Genomic DNA, 23,854 nt, shown 5'->3' on the forward strand with positions numbered 1-23,854 from the left:
TCCTCAGGAGAATTTTTTTCTCATATTGTTCATCATTTCCAAATTCATTATAAAGATTGCTCTTGATCCCTAAAAAAAGGATTGTAACGATTCGATCATCAACCATGAAAAAGATCGAATTCGTTCTTACCCAAAAAAAAATATTGTAGCAATATAACTTTAAGTTGTAGAAAGGGTCAAGTTTGTAATGACATACCAAGAAAAATTTAGAAAATGGATGTAGACTAATTGTGCCATTATAAAATAACCAATGTCAGCTTCTCTATTCCCTCCTATTTTATTTTGCAATTAATTTATATCAAACTCTCGATTATTTTGGGTTGATAAAATCCTTGTTTAAATTAATTGCTAGCAAAAAGTATCTTTTTAAGATGTTTAATTGGGCCCACTTTGTAAAAAGATTTTATTAATTTTAATAAATCCTATTCACCCCTCGATCCTAAAAAGGAAAAACTAGAAGTCCACTGGAGAAGAAGAAAACAAAAGAAAAAGAGGGGGAAAAAAAAAGAAAAGAAAAAAGACTGATGGTTGCACCGAAGAAGAATAAAGCAAGAGGAAGAAATAAATCAATGACATTCGTAATCTCGCTCAACCATGACCATTTGACATTTTCCTCAAAAAATAAGTCATGCCAGTCATCCAAATTTCGCACAAACAAACAAAACAGAATCTTTAAAGTTCGAAAAATCTCGACGAGAATCTCCTAGGACAAGACAAACCTGTCTAACCCTAGACATTTGAGTGTCCAAAGAAAAGCGAGATTAAATAGTTACCGTTGGAGTATTATGTTAGTGCAAGACAGTAAGAGGGAAAAAAGAACTAGTTAAAGACTTTAGTTTGATTACACGAATACATTTCATCAAGCAATAACATATTGAAAACTCAATGATCGAATGACTCTTTCAATAAGAAATACATCCTCCCCGCCTCAATTGGGTTCACATCATACCAACGGGGGATTCCGGCGGATTTTTCTTAAATTCAGAATTGTCGCTTTATTGGGCTTTCTATACAATATTATTACTATCAACGATGTTAATTGAGCTCAGCCAATATTTCTCTTTTGACAAAACCATGGTCGTCATCTTCTGAATTTAAGAATTACAACAAGAGATGCAGCACAAGAAAAAAACCACGAAGGGCAACTGAAAAGTGACAGCAAAACAAATTCAGATAGACTTACTTGACTCAACTATCACCAACACGAGCATGAGCACGAACACGAAAATGTGTTCTAGAGGTCCACGCAAAGGTATGAAATAACTGAACCAGCACGTCGTTTCGTTCTCTCACTCACCTTCCATTTCTCAACCAGAATTTTCTTTATGTTGGGGCAGCTAGAAACAACAGTGGCGACCCCAGCTGCGGAAATACCGGGACAGTAGACCATGTGACAGGATTCCAGCATGGTGCACCACTTCACTAAATGCATTATACCCGCATCGGTTATCTGGTGACAGTGAGACAACACCACGTCCTTGAGCAAGGGGCAGCCTTCCCCTAACTCAGCCATTGCCACATCACCCAAGTTCTGTCCACGAATATTAAATTTGTTTGGATAAATGATGCAATTCTAGTGATAAACTATAATTTTAGAACATGCAGATTATCAAGGAAATGCAAATATTAGTAGAATTCTGAGTGGGGATTTTTTCTTGTAGTTCAACAAACATAGAAACCAAACTTGTTTTGCATTGTGAGTTTGCGGCTGGCTTAATTTTTTTAGTACTTCTGGGTTGGCTGGCCGTCTTCCCAAGATGATGGGATGTTGGAAGGCCTTCATGGTGGAAAGCTTTTATGGCAAAGGAAAAATCCTATGGAGATGTGCTACCCATACTCTTTTGTGGTGCCTTTAGAAAGAAATAAATAGCGAGATAAGCTTGCCTCTTTGGATTCTTTTTTAGCTTTTGTTCAACATACAGCCTCGTGGTGGGTACAAATTACACCAAATTCTTTTGTAATTATAGTCTTCTAACGATTACTAACAATTGGAAGTTCTCCTTTATTACTTTTGTGGGAGGGGGTTTCTACCCCTAAGCTGTTCTTTTTGCTCTTCTGATGAATATAATTATATAAACATCTGTTTCCTAGAAGAAAAAAATGGTATAGGCTTTGAACAAAATACAATATGGTCACTCATTTCCAAGTTTCCGACCTAAATTTTCTCTGAAAGAGAAATGTGTTGTGGTATGGTGCGGGCATCCAAGGAAATTTTCTTGTAGGAAAGATTTGACCCATTTGAAGCACGAAGTTCTGCCTATACAGCTATTTTAATGAAATTATTAATGTGTAAAATTGTAATTCTACCAAATGAGAAGCTTTAGTTTAGGAACCAGGAGGAAAGCAGAAATTGCAAATGTATACCAATGCATTATTTGTGAACATCAAACGAAAGTCGGGGCCTGTTTGAAAGAATAACTTTTCTAGTGTTTAAAAGGATTAATTAAGGTTTAAGGTGGTTTTTATGCCCCGAGATATTCATTTCAAACTTCCACTGAAAGAGAGAAACAAGGGGCATACCTCGAGAACGCTTACATCCAAGTAACTCAGTTGGGGACAACCTCTAGCGATGGCTGCAATTCCCTCATCACCAATACGGTGGCACCCGCTAACATTCAGCTGATGAAGGGAACAACCCTTACCAATGGCAATAAGCGCCTCATCACCAACCCTAAAAATTAAATCATAGGGTTTGAGAGAGGGGAGGAAAAACAAAAAAATTCTCCCTCTCTTTTTCTTCTTTATGTTGGAGAAGATAAAAATGTACCTATCACAAAATCTGAGGCTCAAATCCGTGAGGAATTTGCAATTCTCGCCAATAGCTATGATTCCTGCATTCCCAATCTAGCTTCAAAAGAAAAATCTTCATTAATATTTAGTCTTCTTCCCTCCCACTTGAATGTCAATACTTAAGGCAGATAGATTGATAAATCCAAACCACACCCAACTAGTTTTACCAAGTTAGGGGCTGAAGCTTTCTACAAATAGTATTATTAATTATTTCATATGAAACTAGACAGATAAAAATATGGAAGAGAATCAAATTCTTTAGTAACTGAAAGTTAACATCGGCAGTCAACATTAAAATCAATAGATAAAATTGTCACCAACTTTTCACCGATGGGAACTCCAAATTTGCAAAGTATGACTCAAAGAATATAAAGAATGATATTAGTTGCTCTTTATTTCTCCTTTTCAAAAATCAACAAATTCGTATAGTCATCCTGCTAAACTCAATCTAACCATGTTGCTAAGAATAACAATCATACAAAAATATAAAAACCTGCCTTTGAAGCAATATTCGTGACCTGTAACAATGATGATATATTTGATTGATGAAGTCACAAAAAATGGGGAGAGATAAGAGAAAGAGACCTCATAACATCGACGAATATGGAGTTTCTTCAAATTTCTGCATCCTTCGGCTATGCCACATATTGCTTCATCTCCAATCTTTGAGCAATCTACCAAGTGAAGCGCTTGTAAGAACTTGCAACTTTGACCAACTCCAAGAAGACCAGAGTTGACAATCTTTTGGCAGTACAACAAAGCCAATTCAGTGAGTTGGCTGAAAAAGAGAACCAATGAAGATAGATTCAAATAAAAACAATAAAAATTAGATCATCAACAGTGGAAAGAATCATTGTGATTAAATGGAAGTGACCCGTAATGCACCAATCAAACAAATTGCCATGAACAAGAATAACTCCACAAGACACCCCACAACAAGGAGGCCAGCAAGTATTGCAGATAATAAATTTAGACAGTACATCCATTTGAATACTCTAAAAAGACTGTTCAAAGGAGTTAAAAGGAAACAATACAGGCAAGATTTTGCGATGGATTCAAGTCCCATGGTTCCAATGTTGTGGCAGCCGTTCACTTCAAGATGTGTTAGTCCTTTACAACCAGCTGCAACAGCCTCCAAACCCATATCGCTCAGGAAATAGCAATCACTTAGAGTGAGATTTTTTAACTTCTTGCAGCCTACTCCAATGGCACGTAAACCCCTGTATCATCATTAGAAAAATGTAGGAGGGTAAATAAATGAATAATGCTGAGATCAAGATTCTTCATGATGCTAGTTCCTGTCAACCATTAATACACACATAATTTTGATAAAAATATCAGAGATAATGTTGTGTGTTCAATGATGAAGTCAGGCTGTATTATTCCTATCTTAAATCAAGGAGATAAATCCCAAAAGACAAATTCCCTTGACTTCAAATTTAGCAGCCGTTTGGTCAGAAGAAGGTTAAATTATCTCTATCACAAAAATTAGGTCTCCATGTTGAGGAAAATTATGAATTCCTATTTTTTCTATTTAAAAGAATCTTACTTGTCGGTAAATTCTTGAAAACTGTATAAAGCCAATAATTCCAGAGAAGGACATGAGGCGCCTACAGCTACCAAGGCTTCGTCTGTGACATTTGTACATTGTAGCTTCAAAACTTTCAGATGTGGGCAGCCTTGAGCTACGGAAAGCACCCCTTTGTTGTGGATAACTTCTGAATCTAGCGACAAGACCTCAAGATATTTGCAGTGCACACCCAAAGCTTCTAATGAGACGTCAGTTATTTTGGCACAAGCTGCAATACCAAATGCTTTCAATGATTTTCCACAACCAAAGGCTAATGCAACCAAACCAGTATCAGTCAACCCTTCACAAAAACGCAGATTTACATCTTCAAGTTGTTTACAGAATTTCCCAACTGCAGCTATACCTTGGTCCCCAACATAGCAGCCCTATATCAGAGTTGAAAAAATACTTCTCATAAAGGACATTGACCCATCATAAGTAACCTTGGGACAAAGAAGCATAGGTGTTAAACATTGGGGAAATCATGATTATTATCGATAGAAGCCTCCTGACACAGGAAGTCTTAAAATAAATTTGATTCAGCTGAGCTCGACTTCAGCTAGCAATTCCAGCTGAATAAAACCCGTCTCATTACAATATTTCAGTCTAAAGCCCGACTCATATATTGCCTACACAGCTACCCTACTAGAATAAAAGCCATTAGCCACATAAGAGAACAAGTACTATAATTCCCAGAACTTGAACAAGTGAAGATCATGTATATGCAAGTTGTGCCATCTGCCTTTTCTGAAGCCAAATTGGATATCTAAAATTATAAATGACACAATGTAAGGGCATGGACATCCCAAACCATGATAGCCACCTTCCTACCTTAGAACTCAATGACATAATTGTACAATCCATGGAACAAATCCTGTTCAAGTAAGGTCGTGATGGCCACCTTCCTACCTACAATATTTAATACCTAGTCTTTGTTATCCCCAATTGTTTGGGTGTCACCCTGCATGGACATGATAGTTAAGCGAATAATAAGGTAAAAAGAGAAGGAAAAGGACAAGGCACACCTACTACTGGAATGAATTTCCATAAAATAATTGCTGAACACCATAGATTTGCAACAGTAACAGACCAGGGACATATGTCTCAATTATATGGGTTTTTAAATGGGAAAAATGGTCTTTAAAGGTATCGCAAGGTATCATTTCTATTAAAATTCAAAAATCAATGGATTTAGGGATTATTCTTCCTTACAATGAGAATCTAAACTAAGAATTACCTGTAGATCCAGTGATTTCAAAAATCTACACTTCTCAGCTAGGGATGTCAAACCGTGACTTGAAACGTTAGAGCACCAAATTAAGCTTAGTTTCTCGAGGTTCGGAAAACCTACGGAGAGAGCAATTAACCCAGCATCTGACAGACAAGATTCCAACGCACCTTCAGCCCCAGTACTATCAGTTGCAAGGTATGGCAAGCGCATGGTTTCCTTGCGACGTCTTCTTCCCTGCATAAACATTCCCAATAAATTCTGATAAATCTATGTGATGCATTGATTCAATTTGATCCCTTCAATTTTAATTTCATTAAATTTGATCTTCAACTCAAACGAACAGTGGAATTAATATCATTTCCTCACGATCAAGATTAAAAAATGAGGGGGGAAAATGAAAGAAAGAAAGAAAGAAAGAAGAAACTAATGAATAGATCAAACAAAACTGAATCAAAACAATTTTTTGCCCCAACAATAATCAGTACCCAATTAATAGAAAATACCACTCCTAGCTATACATCTAGAAGATAATAACTTAACAAAGGTAGTTTCATTCGAGTACAGGGTCTGATTTGATGGAATTAAAACTTCGAAGTTGCACACAACTTAATAATGATTTTCACCTCCCTGAATAAAACTGTTTCCTGAGCTATCTAGCTTAAAATGATATAATGACCGAAATAAAACGCGAACAATCGCCCTGTGTAACACTGAACCACTCTGCCAATTACTTTCTCCTTATCCTCTGACCTAATTTCACACCACCTTTCCCCAAAAAAAAATGTTCTCGTATTCTAATTCAGTCTCCAGAGTGCTCGATAAGCGAATCAAATTCCTCAATTACACACAATACACGCGTGAAATCAAATCAACACACCAAATTCCATTGCAGAACACATAAAGACAGAAAAACAGCATCATCCGTAAACCTAAATGAATTTCAAGTAGAAAAATGAAGTGAACGTTGATTACTTACTGGATGAAGGGAAAAAGAAATCGCCAGGCGCTCGTCAATGTGGACATTTCTGACATTGACAAAACGGCGAGCAAGGAGCTGAACAAAGAGGTCGGGGCTACCAGTTGCACCGATTCGTAGGGTGGTCCGGCTGTGGCGCTCGAGCTTGAGCCAACGCCTGCAAACGAGAGAACAAGCATCGCGACTGAGCTTCGAATCAAGGCACCGAAAGATCTCAACGATCAACTCATCAGGAAGGACCGTATTGATCCAATCATGGCCTCGCATTTTGTTTGAAGAACTTCCAATCTCTTCGCCGGTGAAATTTGAGAGCGGAATTTGAGAGCGGAATTTGATGGCATCAGAGAGAAGTATCCATAAATGACGGGGATGGAGAATCGGTGGGAGTCGGCGGTTTCGTTGGAGAGGTAATAATTGATTTACCATAATACCCCACGTCTGTGTCGATAACTGCCATTCAAGCGACGTGTCCACGTGTTTCGCCTCGTAATTTCCCTTTCGTCCCATGGCGTTTTCTGTCTGAAAATTCGATTTCTGTTTCTTTAGGCTAAGCCTGATTATATGTTTTTTTAAATGTTAAATTGCCAACATTACAAAGGTCCGGTCAAGGTGCTTAAAGCTATAGCCATGTGTGAGGAATTCAATCGTTAGAGACTTCATTTGCTAACCATTTTTATTTTTATTTTGAAAAATTAATCTTATATCATTCACATTTTTTATCATAATTTGTATTTATCTTAACTACGATGATTGAATCTGAGTCAAATTCCAAAAATAAAAAACAACTTTTTGAAAATTACTTTTTTTTAATTCTTAAATTTTGGCTTGGTTTTTTTAAGTCATTGGTGAAAAGTGGATAATAAATTAATAAAGTTGATGGCAGAAGTAATGTCCAAACTTAATTTTCAAAAACAAAAACAAAAAAAAAAATTGTTACCAAAGGGGCCCAAATTTTTATCGTTATGCAAAATAATTGGAATGAGTTTGATTGTCGGGAAATGGACAATCTCCTTAATGATGTTTCTTCAAACTTCTCAGACATTTTTTTTCTTTTTTTTTTTTTTATCGACGAAGCTCATTCAGTTGCATTATTATTGTGTTTCTTTCTCGTGGAGTTAAAATTCCTTGGCGCACTCCCTTGTCAATAGAGTTTAATTGAGCCTGAGTCATATCTTTTATTTATTTTTTTTTCCTTATTCAAAGTGGTTTGCAGCTTGTTTTACTTGTTGCTATGGATGTTGTTTAATTGTTTGATTAGTCTGTTTTCTCAACAAGAAAATGTAAATTACAAATTTGGTCCTTACGATATCAAGTCATATATACTGAATTCTAACCTTTAAAACCCTAAATTCCCACTTTCTTCGAAAGGACCAAATTTGTTATTTAGTCATCTTAGAAATAACCATTTTTTATGAATTTATTGGGCATTAATATACAACATTTTAAACGTGTAGTCTTGCTAGAGATAGTATTGATAGACCTATTAAGGCTTCTCTTTTGTTGCAATCTAAGTCGATTTCGCCTCCTCCAAATGTGTGGAAGCTCGATACAAATGGTGCTTAGAATGAGTCTCGTGAAAGTTTGGGTTCAATTGTTATGATTGGACCCAAAAAGCGATATGTGTGGGACATTGATGTGTTCGATTTTGGTGATCAATTTGTTGGGATTGGTGTCATAATTCTCCCGGAGTCTTGTATTTTGTAAACAGTTTGTACACATTGTTATTAATAAAATAAATGTTACTTTATTTGCATTTACTCATATCCAATAAACTAAGATCCGTGATTATTTCATGTAACTTAAGCATGTATGTGAAGGAACTCTTAAACAAGAGCATCCATGAGCGCGTTCGGATCTTTCCTATTTCATTGTGACCAAATAACCACACAAACATGCTAACAAACAGGTATGTAACTTAACACTAATTATAGGCATGCTTTGACAAATAAATAACAACAGATTGAGTAAACGTACCAGTTAATGACTGTCTTCACTTCGAACTCAATCCAACGGAAGCAACCCTTTATGGTCTTTATCGCCCAACAAACAGTCGCCTAGCAGCATGATCGTCTACACAAATGACAGCACACGAACAAGCAGTAACCGGGGACGACACCACCACTTGAAGCTTTGGCATTCTCAGAGTGAGAACCCAAAGAATGGACTTTGATGGTAATGGTAGAGGAAGGAGGAAAGAGATGATCGTGTAGAACGACAAGCAAGTGGGAGATAGCTATCATATAGTCGGATGTTTGTTGTTTAGAAAAAAAAATACACGATCGTGTAAATTTTACTAAGAGATCGTTTAGTAATTAGTCAGCAATCGATTAGAAAACTCGGCGCGTTAAGTGATCGTATAGAGAAAGTGAACAATCGTTTAGAAAACGTGTGCGATCGTTTAGTACATGAGGTGTGCGATCATTTAGGCGATAAGGCGTTATCATTTTATTCTTTAGTTACAATAATCGAAATTTATTTTCCCACTAACGCACAATTCAGAAGAAATTTCTGGCCAATTATCACATAACCAACCAATTAATAAATAAATAAACATAATCATATTATATTCTTAACCTATAGTCTGATATCATATATCTACTATAGTAATTTCTCCTCTACTTGATATAAATCATATTTGTATCTAATTTTCTCCAAAATAATGTATATCATACATTTAGTCAATGATATCATATATAATTAACCAATTCAATTATATCATATATAATCGAACTCCAATTTGAACATTCAAACTGACCCAAAAACTGATTCTTGACTTTATCCAAACTACCTAGAGGACCTTATGAACCTGTGGCTTGAAGCTCCAACGGTACGTGTGTAACTGTTGGAGGAAATTGTTATGAGATGGGGTTGCGCACGCACTCATGCGTTAGACATGGCTTAAGCTACGCGTTTACGCCCATGCGTCTGAGGTCATGCGTTGGAATGAAAATGCATTAATCTAGTATTCAATGACCGCGCGTTTCTATCACAAGTTTTCTTACGCTCGCGCCAAGTATAACGCGAACCCAAGTTTCTCGGGTAATCCGAGGTCGAACACAGGGACTTGTCACTCAATAATGCTTGTGAAGTAATGCATTTGAGGCGATAAATAAAAATAAAAAAAGAAAGTTTAATGGATTTACACACTACTCCTACTCCTAACTAAAAAAATTGAGCAATAGAAGACTTGCGATGAGAATAGGTAGATACACAACAACCAATAACGCATAGTAATGTTTATTATCTTAATCGATCGAGTAATCCCAGCTCGTCACACTAACGCATCGCACACCTCTCGGTGGTCAGCCGCATGACTATATCTCTATAATGCATGGTTGTGTCGAGCATAAGATTGTGTCTATCTCTAGGAACAATGCATACTTTGCTTTAGTGCGTTCCATCTCTTACCTTCTTAGGCAGTTAGACGCAGCTAATTAACTTATAGACAAGCATTGCAACAACCCATAGACAAGTGTTGCTACAGTCTTTCACTAAGTAAAGAGGATTAACTCACTATGCTCGCACAACGCACACCTCTCGGTGGGTTGCTACATGCGTCCTATCTTTAGGCTACACGATTAAGTATACGATCGCCTTTGATAAATAAACGCTGAAGATAAACAATGATATAGATAAAGATGATGAAGAAGACGACAATGAAGGAATTAAGATATGCATTGATTACAAAATGTCTTAATATCTTAAGCTAAAATGTAATACAATACAGAGATTAGAGGGGAAATGAAGGGCTTTGCATCAAGGCTACCGGTGGTGCCATGGATGAATGGTGGAGATGTCTCTCTTGAGCTCTATCTCCGGTGAAAGCTCCGGTCGTCACTCGGTTTGGTTTTAGGAGGTGAAAAATTCTCACTGAAAATCTTGCTCAAGCTCTCATCTGTGAATGCAAACCTCTGCCTTGAGGCAGAAGTTCGGATGTCTTGAAATAAAGATCCAAGGGGTTATTTATTAAGTTTAAACGCCGACAGCTATCATGATTTCATTATGGCTCACTGTTACTTTTGTCGCGATATGGGTATTGTCACATCGTCTTATCTTGTTGATACTCCCAAGGTATGCGTTCGAGCTTGATTCAGCTGAAGTTATCAACGCGTTCTACCCATCTTACGATCTTCTATTATGGCTATNCTTGTTGATACTCCCAAGGTATGCGTTCGAGCTTGATTCAGCTGAAGTTATCAACGCGTTCTACCCATCTTACGATCTTCTATTATGGCTATCACTCCGTGCCCGCAATCTCCAAGTGATTATCGCATTCGCTTGATCACTGCAACTTTCATTTGATGGACGCATTCGATCACCGCATGCATTCGTCTATGCAATAGCTAGGTTTTCAGCGCATGCTTTTGTCTTTACGTTCGCCCGGTTTCAGTGCATGCATTTGATTGCTGTGATAACTACAAAAATAGATACTTTGGCATGGAGTAACGCATAATATTGGGTCAATGAGAATTTAGGTGCTAATCGACGCAAAACTCAATTTTTCACAAATTATAAGTATTATCATCGCGTTTTCTACTTGTTAGCCCTCATAATTCTAAATAAAAGGCTCATAATAAATGGCATTTATACCAGTTATCAGTAACGACCCGACCTTTTAATACTCTGATAAGGGTTGTTACTTATAATTACACATTTACATTCAAAATATTTTGACCATTGAGGAAAATAAATTTCATTAACATAATAAACATGGTTTTACAAAATAAATAACAAATAAGTAAAACCTTTGTTCGGGGCCCCTAAAATAGTGAAAAAAAACTTAATAAATAAAATTTTGACCAACATCGAGTTTCAAATCAAATTTTTTAAATAGCTTGAAAACGTAAACTGAGCAGAAATGATTTACATGTCCCATATGGCACGATCACAGATCTCTCTCGTCACCCGCCGGTTTGTTCCTATCATTACCTGAAAAACATAAATTAAGAAAGGTTGAGTATAAAATACTCAGTAAGTGATCCCATTACAAGGATCAGGCTATGCATCCACAAGCAGAGAATGATGGCCCGTGGTTCATACAGCTACATTGATTTTTTATGATGAAAGAAAAACCAAAAGACGTAATATCTTGCCTTAATACGCATGTCTAGCGGCCCGTAGGCACACCGTCAAACATGAAAATAACATGAACGTGAACCCGTCGACTCACGCATGTCTAGCGGCCCGTAGGAACACCGTCAAATATGGAAATAACATGAACGTAAACCTGTCGGCTCACGCATGTCTAGTGGCTCATAGGCTCGCCGTCAAACATAAAAATAACATGAACGTAAATCTGTCGGCTCACGCATATCTAGCGGCCCGTAGGCACACCGTCAAACATGGAACATGAAAATAAAAGTAACATGAACGTAAACCTGTTGGCTCACGCATGTCTAGCGGCCAGTAAGTATACCGTCAAACATAAAACTAGACTCGTATGTCCTCTGAAATAAAACATGTGTCAAGGCGAGACAGTAAACCGCTCTATTGGTCTATTCATGCACCACATACATAATATCAGTACTGATTAGAAATTCGAACATGCTCATTATACTTAAAATTGTCATGCAACAAATAAGACATAATGACAAAATCATGTTTCAAGAGTCCATTAGTTAACTTTATAATTCTAGACTAGGTCGCCTGACACAAAGGCACCGATAAGTACCATTTACCTCAACTTGGAAAAAAACGCAAAACAAAATCTCCTTAGAACTTCTTTAGCACACTTGAATCAACCTAAAGTTGTGGCTTGGTCCAAGACAAATTCCAAAACTTGATTCAATTAGCCACTGATCAAGAATTAAATCCAAAATCAATAACTTAATTTTCCACTATTACTCTCAATCCAAAAGAATAATCATCCAACAACTTACAAAACTTACCAATCTTCACCAATTTTCTGCAAAACAAAATGGTCTCTAGCTTGATGGTCAATGCCTCAAAACTTCCAAATTTTGAATATAAGTTTCACACCAAAGAGAGGTTACTAATTTAACCCAAAATAAAATGGGTGAAATTCACCTCCCAAATTATAAGGAAAATAAGTCTTACCCAAAGTTTTTATCAAGATTCTGGCAAAGATCGAGCAGTGGCGATAGATGGCGTGTCGGCTCGTGGATACTATAGATAGGCAACGGGTGTTTCTTTCGGACGACATAAATTATTTAGGCTAGCGGCTGGTAGCGAGGGTCTTGCATGAGGAGGGTTTGCGAGGGTGGGAGAGAAGGGAAATTTCTAATTTTACAGATTTTATTCAGCAGATATTATGAACAAACCAGAGCTTCAAACAACGATCCAACCGTTCAAAATACAAATCTATATGTCTTGAATCGACTGACCAAATTTGAGTACAATCCAACTGTTCAAACTTCGAAAATCGACAATTTTGTGGAAGCGGTCACTAAAAAACCGAATTGCTTTCCCTCAATTTTTTTTTGCCTCTTTTCACTCTCATTTAATTTCGAAAAAAAAATCTCAATTCTTTTATTTTTTTTTTTCAAATTATAAAAAGATAAATAAAATATTTTATCACAATATCTCCAAAATCTCTAATGATTATATTAAATTTATAAATCAATTAACTTTTTAAATTATCTTAATTTAGGCTTCAAAAACCAAAATTAAAGGGCATAAGATCCATTAATTTGATACAAATTAAATCCTTCCAAATATTTAAATCAATTCAAAACCACGTGAGATTAATTATCTCTTTTAATTTTTTTTTTAAGTTCGCCCTAAAATCCAAAATCAAAGGGAAGCAAAATTCAATATTTTCAAGATAATCAGTTCGAATGCCTAATCAATTAAATTCAATTTAATCAATAAAATTTTTTCAATTATTTCAATTTAACCCCAATTTTCCAAATGAAGGGGGAATTTAAACTCAATAATTTTAGATAATTAACTTAAATTTTTCTGAAATTCGGGATGTTACAACGAAACTGACTAAACTCTTTAACCACCAGATCCATCATCCATTAACTGTCAGGCATTCCATTAAAGACCAACAGCTGAACTCTTCTTACCATAGATATATTTCTATGTTCATCAGATATAACCAATCATGAGTACGATGACCTTTCACATATGCTCGTAAGTACAGTTAGGTCAATTTACCGTTTTGCTCCTGTAGTTACATCTTGCTCCTTAAGTACGACTGGTTCCTCTAATGAACAATACAACATAGTCCAACTATGTGTGAACATCTCTCGGGCCAAAAGAAGATGTGTGGCGCCACATCGTTCAAGCTCTAGAATCAGCCCTTAAGAGAGTTATCTATCTACTTGCCCATGCTTCGGGGAATGAGTAATTTCATCTTGTGTAGTTGAGTTCCTAGCTCCCAATCAGACGAATCCCCAAAATGGTAGGTTTGAGTCGACGACCTGGCTACTTGCACCCATACAAATCAAAGGACCGCCCTCAATGGCAGGAGTTCCCAACTCAATCAGGATTGAGGTCATGTTACCTATGGTCATCCTAGTGAAGTGAAGTCTCTGTCATGAACGGTGTTATATAATGAGACGTTAACACTTTGTGGTCAGGTCTTATATAAACTCTTTGTATAGGACGTCCCCGCTCGTATGTCCCCTACACGAATGATCAGGATTAGACCATCTGTGACAAGTCACAACACTTGTGACCATACCACAAAGCGGACCGCATCCGTAGCATTACCAAGATAAGGTTTCCCTCCTATATCCATATACTACATACCATTTTGGTCATCACTTAAGACATGATCCACTTGTATGTCACCACATACATGCTTAAGTTACATACAAATAACCAGGGATTTTAGGTTTATTGGTTTGTGGCAAAGCAAATAAAACAAACAACTGAGCAAAATCAAGAAGTGAAGTAAAATATTATATATTATACATCACAAGCATTCGTATAAACTGTTTATAAACTACAGGACACGAGACTTTAGAGAATCAACCCCAATAGTATATGAGACGTATAAGTGGATCATGCCTTAAGTAATAATCTAAATGGTCTGTAGTATAAGGATAAAAGGGGGATACCTTATCCTTGTGACATTACGGATACAACCCACTTTGTAGATATTTACAAGTGTTGTAAAGTGCTACAAATGGTCTGATTTTGACCATTCATGTGGAGACATGCGAGCGGGGGTGTCCTATACAAAGAGTTTGTATAAGACCGGACCACGAGATGATTAATCTCTTTATATAACGCCATTGATAATTGAGACTTACATTTCACTAAAATGACCATAGATGACATGACCTTAATCCTGAGTGAGTTGGAAACTCCTGCCTATAAGGGCAGTCTTTTGATTGGTATGGGTGAGAGTGGTCAGATTGCCAACTCAATAAGCCTACTTTTTTGGGGATTCATCTGATTAGGGAGCTGGGAACTTAGCTACATAAGATGAAATTTACTCCTTCCCCGAAGCAGGGTAAGTAGTTAAATTACTCATTTAAGGGCTGATTTTGGGTCTTAAACATAGTGGCCACACCCTCTCTTTGGAAGAGGGGACTCGGTCATAGTAAGACTATAACTTATTGTTCATTAGAGGAATCAGTGGTACTTAAGGAGTTAGATGTAACTACAAGGGGAAAATGGTAAATTGGCTCAGCTGTACTTACGAACGATTTGTGAAGGGTTATCGCACTGTTGATTGGTTATATGGACACATAAATATATATGTAGTGTAAAGAATGTAGCTGTCGATCTTTAATGGAGTGACCAACAGTTAATGGATGGTGGATCTTGTGACTAAAGAGATTAGTCAGTTATTCACGTACCATTGGAGCTTCAAGCTACAGGTCTATGAGGTCCCTTGGTAGTTCAATGGGTTCAAGTTGAGAATTAGATTTTGGGTTAGTTTGAAGTGTTCAAATTAACAAGAGAAAATTCGATTATATGTGATATAATTGATATGATGTATTAGATACATTAATTGGAGGAATTAATATAAATATGATTTATATTAAGTACCATAAAATAGAAAAAGAACTATGATTTATATGTTTCATATGATAAAATATTAAAACTATATGTTATAAATATAATATGATAAGTTGGTTATCATATTTATTNCGAGCGGGGGTGTCCTATACAAAGAGTTTGTATAAGACCGGACCACGAGATGATTAATCTCTTTATATAACGCCGTTGATAATTGAGACTTACATTTCACTAAAATGACCATAGGTGACATGACCTTAATCCTGAGTGTTTTGGGAACTCCTGCTTATGAGAGCGGTCCTTTGATTAGTATGGGTGAGAGTGGCCAGATTGCCAACTCAACAAGCCTACCTTTTTAGGGATTCGTCTGATTGGGGAGCTGGAAACTTAATTACATAAGACGGAATTCACTCATTCCTCAAAACAGGGGTAAATAGATAAATTTCTCCCTTAAGGGCTGATTCCAAGTCTTGAACATAGTGGTCACACTCTTTCTTTGGAAAAGATGACTCAGTCATAGTAGGACTATGACTTATTGTTCATTAGAGGAATCAGTGGTACTTAAGAAGTTAAATGTAACTACAAGGGCAAAATAGTAAATTAGCTCAGATGTATTTACGAGCGATTTGTGAAGGGTTATCGCACTGTTGATTGGTTATATGGACACATAAATATATATGTAGTGCGAATAGTGCATCTATTGGTCTTTAGTGAAGTGTCTGACAGTTGACGGATGGTGAATCTCGTGACTAAAGAGTTTAGTTAGTTATTCACGTATTGTTAGAGCTTTAAGCTACAGGTCCATGAAGTCCCCGTGGTAGCTCAATGGGTTCAAGAGAATCAAATTTTGGGTTAGTTTGAAGTGTTCAAATTAACAAGAGGAAATTCAATTATATGTGATATAATTGGTGTGATGTATTAGATACATTAATTGGAGGATTTAATATAAATATGATTTATATTAAGTACTATAAAATAGAAAAAGAAATATGGTCTATATGTTTCATATGATGAAATATTAAAACTACAGGTTATAAATATAATATGATAAGTTGGTTATCATATTTATTTATAATATATTAATTCTAAGTTAATTAATTCTTTTTTTTTTTTCTAATAACTAATTTGAGTGGAAGGTTATTGAAAGTTTTATGATAACATGAGATAAAAGGAAAACTGTTTTCCAAAACTAGTAGTTGATTCACTAGAAAGAATCTCACAAAAAAGGCTATCAAATAAAAATAATTTTTACTAAATGATAGTCGTTGAGAGCATACACGGTCGATCAGAGTTGACTATACAATAGTTACTCGTCGATCGTTGCTACACGATTGAGTAGCAAAGTCTATGCGATAGATTTCATTTACTAAACGATCGAGTACATCGTCTATGCGATAGACAATGTTCTTCTCTCTCACTTACTCGATCACATATCTCTTATCTTCCTCAATCCAAGATCATACAGAGCCCACAACTCCTGAATTCTCACACTGAAAATACCAAGGTAACACTTGTGGTAGTGTTCTAACTCAGTTCGTGAATCGAGTTGGACTTGATTAGGTTCGAGGAGCATTCAAACATTCGTGGAGGTGGCTATTTTGTTCGTTGTGTTCGAGTGTTGTGTTGGACCCATTGGACACTGATCGAGGGATACTTGAAAAATGATTTTTCAAAGGTATGCATACTCTATCTCTTGAATCCTATTGTAGCATGTTATAATTTCTGTATATGCATAATATGTATGTTTCCGTTTAAGACTGTAACCGTTGTGTACATTCAAAATGGAATTTAGAACGATCCACTTCCGCTGCTCATGGAGATCTCTGTTTGTGATTTCCTTCACAATCATTTTCCTAAAACAACAGTTGTTAAGATAGGTCTGGAGGGCATTAGTGATCTTAGTTTCTCTTTAATCGTTGGATATAAATCGCAAAATTTCACCACCTGATAAATAATCTAAGTGTAAATCCTATCACACACACAAAAAAAAAACTCTACTATTGTTTCATATGTACGTGTTTTAGCTATCTTATGGTCGTTCATATCCTTCAAGAGTGGTTGACATTGTGATAACTATAAAATTGATTGGCTTGTCCATTATGCCTCTTCTTTAGGGTTGGATGCTTCATGGGATGTTAGGTATGCTATTGATCTTACACTCTCTCTTATAGTTGTTATGGTTAAGTTTTGGGCTCTAGTGTTAAAAAATTATGTGTTCACACAATTAAAAAAGTTTTCTAATTTCAGATTATTAAAATAGTGTTTGGGGGTGATGAATGGAATACTGAGGAGTAAAGAGTTATGAAAACTAGGGAGTTGTGAAATATTGGGACTCATAGTGTAACGAATTAATAAGGTATAAAATCAATATATTTTAGTAGTAGGGTTCACCAACTCTTTAGGCCAAACAATGAGTAGAGTTCACAACTTTTACTTTTAAATTTCTTGGGCAAACACGTCCTAAGATTTTCATATCATTTGGCATATCAACATTCTTTTATAACAAGTATTAAAGGTGTTCATGAGTTGGGTTGGGTTTAAAGGTTTAAGGACTTACCCAATCCAATTGTCCAGGTTGTAAATTTCTTTAACCAAAATAACTCTTATAAAAAAAATGAACCCAACCCAACCCTACTATTAAATATTTGAGTTGGTTCAAGTTATTCGGGTCATTTGTTTAAATATTTATTCTAAAAAGGTAAAATATTAATATGTAAAAGTTTGATTTAATTATTTTCATGTATTGAACTAAAATTAAAAACTCAATTTCAATCTATATAATGAAAATTTTCTTTCCATGTTGCTAAAAAACTATTTTTAAGAGTTGTTGGATAATGAATTATCCCGAACATAAATAATTAAATGAAACTATAAAATAAATGTATATATAATTGTACCATGAGTACAAAAAAATATACAGTTTAAAGTTAATGATAAGTTTAGGTTCGTTTGGATAAATTAGTTGAACTCGTGAACCAACCCAACTTATAAAGTTTTCATTTATTTGAACCTAACTCAACACAAATGAATTGATAATCCGACCAAAATCGTACGGATTGAGTTGGGTTAATCGATTTTTTTAGGTCATTGGATTTTTTAAACATCCCTAATAAGTATCCCAACATTTTTATCTTATATCTTTGGAATAAGAGCATTCTTTTTTATCATATGAAAAAGATTTTTGTCCTACATGGAATATATAATTAGCCATTATATATTTACTTTTTTGCAAAGGGCCATTTTATATTTACGTTTCACATATTTAGCAATTTATTTAACTCTACAATTTAAACCCACCTACGGCCTACGGAACGACAATCGTTAGGTCAAACCGATACATCGGAAAGCTGAAAACCAAACGGCGTCGCTTCAGTTCTGTCCACGATAGGAAGGATCATGATATTCCTTGCCAAACTGCCCGCATTGTTCTTCCTCGTCCAGTTCCATCGTTGATTTCGTAAGCATACGCCATACTTGGGAATATTAAAGCAACGTTTTTCTTTTTCATTTGTTTGATTAAACAAAAGAAAATGTGAATGTTTGGTTGAAGATTCCGTCAGAATTTTCAAACGAACAATTGATTACAGAAACAACAGAGAAGCTTTTACGAGGAAGAAGACGAAGAAAAGAAGAACAGCGCTTTTGTAAATTCTGTAGAATTCACAGAAGATCGCTAGGGCAAAAGTTGAGCAACGACGGAAGGAACTTGATCTCGGCTATAGATCATGTCGTTCTCATTTTTCAAGCCATCGAGGCCTAAAACCCCTCAGGAGGTCGCCAAAGTCATTAAGGACAGCCTTATGGCCCTCGATACCAAAACCGTCGTCGAAGTTAGAGCTCTTGAGAAGGTTAGTTTCGTTTACTCAAATTTCCGGTTGGGGATAATTTGGAGTTACTTTTAGGCTTATGAGAATTGTTTGATGGAATTTCTTCTGTCTCTGAATTGGAGGTTATTTGAATATATGAGTGATCCTTTGCCTCAGGCTATGGAAGAAGTTGAGAAGAATTTCGTAGCTATGAGATGTATGCTTATTGGAGACGCGGAGGTTGAACCCAATGCGGATCAAGTTTTACAGCTAACGCAGGAGATATGTAAAGAGTGTGTTATCGATCTTCTAATCCACAAATTGCCTGTTCTGGGATGGGAAGTAAGTTATATCTTACATTTCTCACAGTTGATTGCCAGGAAAAACGTTCGTCTTAATCAACCTTCAGTTTAACAATGTTTTTTAATGTAGGCAAGAAAGGACCTTGTCAATTGTTGGTCCATTTTGTTGAAACAAAAGGTTGGCTCCACTTACTGCTGTGTACAGTACATTGAGAACCATTTTGAGTTGTTAGACTTTCTCGTTGTGTGGTAAGTTTTAGGATATCACTTCCTGGATTAGATTGTATATCTATCTGTGTTAAGTCAAGAATATTTAATCTGCTGAATAGGAAGATTCCTAGCTGCAAAAGTAATTGTTTCTTTTGTAGTCAATGGGATGGTTTTGTAGGCGGCTTTATTTCATTGACCAACTTATACTATTTGTGTAATTGCTAAGATCAATTCACAGAATGTTTTAGATTAGTACCTACTAAGTTCAGTACTACCATCTGCAGTCTGCTTACAGCTTTCCCAATACCTGTCACTTGCAGCTATGACAACAAAGAAATTGCTGTGAACTGTGGAAATATGTTGAGGGAATGCATCAAATTTCCAACACTTGCAAAGTATGTTCTTTTAAGTTTTACCATTAGGGTTTCGTTAATGGTGGTGTTGTTGATGCTACTTTGCTCATCAATAAAAGGTTAATGCTATATTAGAATTTAGGAAAGGCAATTCTAAAGCTCCAATATAAATTTTTGGCCGACAAGATTTCAAAGAAGTATTATACAATTTTGGAATTGCAAGGACTTGTTGCTCTTTTTATGAGCATGATTGTACACTCCAGTAACCTTAGTTTATATATTTTCAACATTTTCGTATCCTTGAATTTAGGGGCCCCAAGCCATCACATGGAAGTCGCGGGGTAGGCATTAACTATACGATCATTTCTTCATTCTTCATATTTAATAATGCATAACATAATTGCATTAGGCAGCTCGGCTGTTTGTATTCTAAATTGTCCCGGGGTTCAAGATCTCTATTTGATTTTCATGTTTTTTGAACCCATTTTCTTAAATTGTTGAACATTTGTTTCTTGAACCCATTTGACTGTAATCCTCATTTAGAATATAAAAATAACTTAATTGGATATGCGCCCCACTTTTAGAAGCAATTACCTAATGAATTTGAACCGAAGGTTACACATGTGACATTCTTTAGGGAACTTAACAGTGTGATTTTCCAATCATTACAAGTTATGGAAGTGAGACTCTCATTGGAAAATTATTCAATGTGGCATGACAGTCACCCTCTAAACTATTAGATCTATGGTGAAATCATATCTTTTAGTTTCTCTTCTTTATCCAAAAAAATCTTTTAGTTTCTCTTCTACATTGAAAAGTGTAAAACCCTAAGCCACAATTTACCAACCTCAATGAATAATTTTTCAGTGGTAGATGAGAAAGTTCACATTTCAGTTTATAAGAGGGAAGTTCATTTCTTCACAGTTTATTTTTGTAGTGATTCTCAGGTACATATTGGAGTCTGCATGTTTTGAATTGTTCTTCAAGTTTGTGGAGTTACCTAATTTTGATGTTGCATCGGATGCATTTTCTACTTTTAAGGTTAGACACAAGTTTCTGGTATTTTGTTTTCTTTATATATAACCTAAAACGGGTTAGATTGGACATCCATACTGCAAACTTGAAACAAGTGCATTTCTGGCAGGACCTGCTTACAAAACACGCTGATATTGTTTCCAACTTCTTGAGCGCTCATTATGATGAGGTATGTTGCTTCTTTTCTTTTGAACATTTCATATGTATACTTGGTTACCCTTCACTTTCAGTCCCTAAATTTTGTCATTTCGAACGTCTTAATCCTCACACTTTCATTTGTTTCATCTTCATTCTTTCTTAAATATATTGATTAGTCCCAATGTTAATTAAAAGCGACAAAATCCAAGGACTAAATTTCCAAATTGACCTCTATAGTGTTATGAAAATATCAACAGTTTTATTTTATGTTGTTGTTTAAAAGTCCTGCTTGTCTGGAATCAAGATATGAAATTAACCTATTTCTCTGAGTTTATCTTCTCCTGATGCGGAAAGTTTACCCACAAAGTTATTTCTTTTTTATTTATATGACTCCATTTTTTGTTCATATAATGAGATATCATTTTCCAGTTCTTTGACAGATATGAAGCACTCCTGACATCTGCCAATTATGTGACTAGAAGGCAGTCATTGAAGGTCCATTCTCATGGTGGCTCTATTGATCACCTTTTACATGACTAAATACCCAATTATACAATGTTCTGCTGACAAATGGTTTCTTTTTGAGTTTAGCTTCTATCAGAATTTTTATTGGAATCCCCAAATTCCCAAATTATGAAGCGTTACATTCTAGAAGTTCGGAACTTGAAAGTAATGATGACTCTATTAAAGGTAATGATTAGTAGACAACTTTTGGTGTTTATCCAATTTGTCAAACAGTTGGTATTGATATTCTTTGCCATAGATGCTCAAGCTTTTTCCATATTCTTGGCTTTTCCATGCAGGATTCTAGCAAGAACATCCAACTATCTGCTTTCCACATATTCAAGGTATTATATACTACTCTTTAATTGGACTTTGGTATGCCCTTAATCCTTACCTTGGTAAGGATTATGTATTACCGTCGCTGTTGCCTTTTCTTTGCATCTTGCTGGTCTAGCAACCTGCAGGTCAAGTAGTGACATTAACCCTATCAAACTTCAATAGACATTCAAATTTTAAACATTAATATATGTGTATATATATTTGGGATCTTGGGAGTCCCACTCTCATTACAAATCTACCTTTTCAACCTAGAGGCTTGAATTCAGAAGTTCTGAAGCGCCCTAAGCGCTCGCTAACAAAAACTCCTTTTAAAAATGATGTGAACCAGTGTGATTTCTTGCAATTTGATGATGACCATAGAGTTTACTGCAAATCGAAATATTTAGAACAGGAAGAAGGCAATTGGTTTACATGGTTATATCGAATTTTAATTTGAGATAGCCTGGAACAAGCTTGCTTAATGTTCTTTTGGACCAACATTTTCCCCTGAGAAGCACGGATACTTTAGTTTGGCTAGCGTATTTGTGTCGAACATATGTCGAACACTTGTTGGACACATATCAAATACTTATTAGTGCGACAAATGTGTTAGATATACATAGGACACTTGTTGAGTGGACTAAAAAGAAACATACATCACAATAATAATAAATTTAAAATGTGAAATACATCAAACTAAGTTTTTTTAAACATATAAATGCATCAACTCATTTACTTTGAATTTTCTTTTAGTATGAAAATAATATAAATTTATACAAATATATATTTTAATAAATGCGTCCTTGTCGTGTCATGTCTTAAAATTTTAAAAAATGACATGTCGCCGTGTCCGTGATGTAACCGTACCTGTGCTTCTTAGATTTTCCCATGGACAATGTATGATGGCTATAATTTGGATGAGTTTGTCCAATTTTTTTTGCAGGTTTTTGTTGCTAATCCTAATAAGCCACGCGAAATCAAGGTTATTCTGACGAAAAACCACGAAAAGCTTCTGGAATTGCTTCACAATCTTTCTCCTGGGAAAGGTTCTTATAGTTTAAAATGGCAAAGAATTGTTGTCACATTATAAGCTCTTCTTTCTTATTAGCTTAAAAATGGCATCATTGTGTCTGATTTTACAGGTGCTGAAGACGAACAGTTCGAAGAAGAAAAGGAGTTGATTATCAAAGAAATTGAAAGAGTTTCGCGTTTGCAACAACTTGCTCGTTAACTCGTTCTCCCACGATGCCGTCTGTTGAGTGAGTTTGCATCTAAAATGCACGAGATATTTGATTGTTTGTCAAAGCACGAGTTATTAATGTACAAATAATTCTCTTTTTAGTGTATGTCATTTCCATCCATTCAAATTTACTGTCAAACTTGCAAATTGAGAGTGTGTAATTAATATTGCGTGAAAGGCACCTGTTCGTTTTCATCTTATCGATTGCTGAGCATTCTTTCTTGTAAGATATGTTTTTGTCTTGTTTGGAAACCATTATGTTTTTTATTTTCTAGTTTTTGATAATTAAGGTTTTTTTTTTTTTTTTTTCTTACCATGGTTTACATCTTTCTGAAGTATAATAGTTAAATTTTTTGTCAAATTTCAAGAACAAAAACTAATTTTAGAAATTACTTTTTTATAATTTGTTTAGTAATCATTTGATCTTTTGTTTTTTGGCTT

General features: G+C 35.5%; 2 protein-coding genes across 2 annotated transcripts; one reads left to right on the top strand and one right to left on the bottom strand.

The window, feature by feature from the left end:
* Positions 1 to 802: 802 nt before the first annotated feature.
* LOC120067217 (F-box/LRR-repeat protein 4) lies at positions 803 to 6,977 on the bottom strand. Its single transcript, XM_039018728.1, has 8 exons — positions 6,568 to 6,977; positions 5,598 to 5,825; positions 4,340 to 4,746; positions 3,825 to 4,010; positions 3,376 to 3,568; positions 2,768 to 2,844; positions 2,521 to 2,671; positions 803 to 1,531 (listed from the first exon to the last, which is right to left on the bottom strand). The coding sequence occupies exons 1-8, from the start codon at positions 6,832 to 6,834 to the stop codon at positions 1,235 to 1,237; spliced, it is 1,806 nt and encodes a 601-aa protein (XP_038874656.1). The 5' UTR covers positions 6,835 to 6,977; the 3' UTR covers positions 803 to 1,234.
* Positions 6,978 to 18,886: 11,909 nt separating this feature from the next.
* Positions 18,887 to 23,613, top strand: LOC120068408 (calcium-binding protein 39). Its single transcript, XM_039020165.1, has 11 exons — positions 18,887 to 19,355; positions 19,491 to 19,655; positions 19,746 to 19,864; positions 20,146 to 20,220; positions 21,126 to 21,219; positions 21,323 to 21,382; positions 21,781 to 21,846; positions 21,943 to 22,041; positions 22,155 to 22,199; positions 23,117 to 23,219; positions 23,316 to 23,613. Exons 1-11 carry the CDS (start codon positions 19,233 to 19,235, stop codon positions 23,402 to 23,404), a joined length of 1,038 nt encoding a protein of 345 aa, XP_038876093.1. The 5' UTR covers positions 18,887 to 19,232; the 3' UTR covers positions 23,405 to 23,613.
* Positions 23,614 to 23,854: the final 241 nt, after the last annotated feature.

The sequence above is a fragment of the Benincasa hispida genome, chromosome 12 (assembly GCF_009727055.1).
Source record: "Benincasa hispida cultivar B227 chromosome 12, ASM972705v1, whole genome shotgun sequence".
NCBI classification, from domain to species: domain Eukaryota; kingdom Viridiplantae; phylum Streptophyta; class Magnoliopsida; order Cucurbitales; family Cucurbitaceae; genus Benincasa; species Benincasa hispida.

What these genes read in the sequence shown, in the direction of transcription:
- LOC120068408 (XM_039020165.1), top strand. Translation starts at nt 19,233, where the DNA reads ATGTCGTTCTCATTTTTCAAGCCATCGAGGCCTAAAACCCCTCAGGAG. An exon ending in ATGCATTTTCTACTTTTAAG is followed by an intron (nt 21,220 to 21,322) that starts GTTAGACACAAG and finishes CATTTCTGGCAG; the next exon opens with GACCTGCTTACAAAACACGC. An exon ending in TAATGATGACTCTATTAAAG is followed by an intron (nt 22,042 to 22,154) that starts GTAATGATTAGT and finishes TTTTCCATGCAG; the next exon opens with GATTCTAGCAAGAACATCCA.
- LOC120067217 (XM_039018728.1), bottom strand. Translation starts at nt 6,834, where the DNA reads ATGCGAGGCCATGATTGGATCAATACGGTCCTTCCTGATGAGTTGATC. An exon ending in TTTCTTTTTCCCTTCATCCA is followed by an intron (nt 5,826 to 6,567) that starts GTAAGTAATCAA and finishes ATGTTTATGCAG; the next exon opens with GGAAGAAGACGTCGCAAGGA. An exon ending in TGGATGTAAGCGTTCTCGAG is followed by an intron (nt 1,532 to 2,520) that starts GTATGCCCCTTG and finishes ATTCGTGGACAG; the next exon opens with AACTTGGGTGATGTGGCAAT.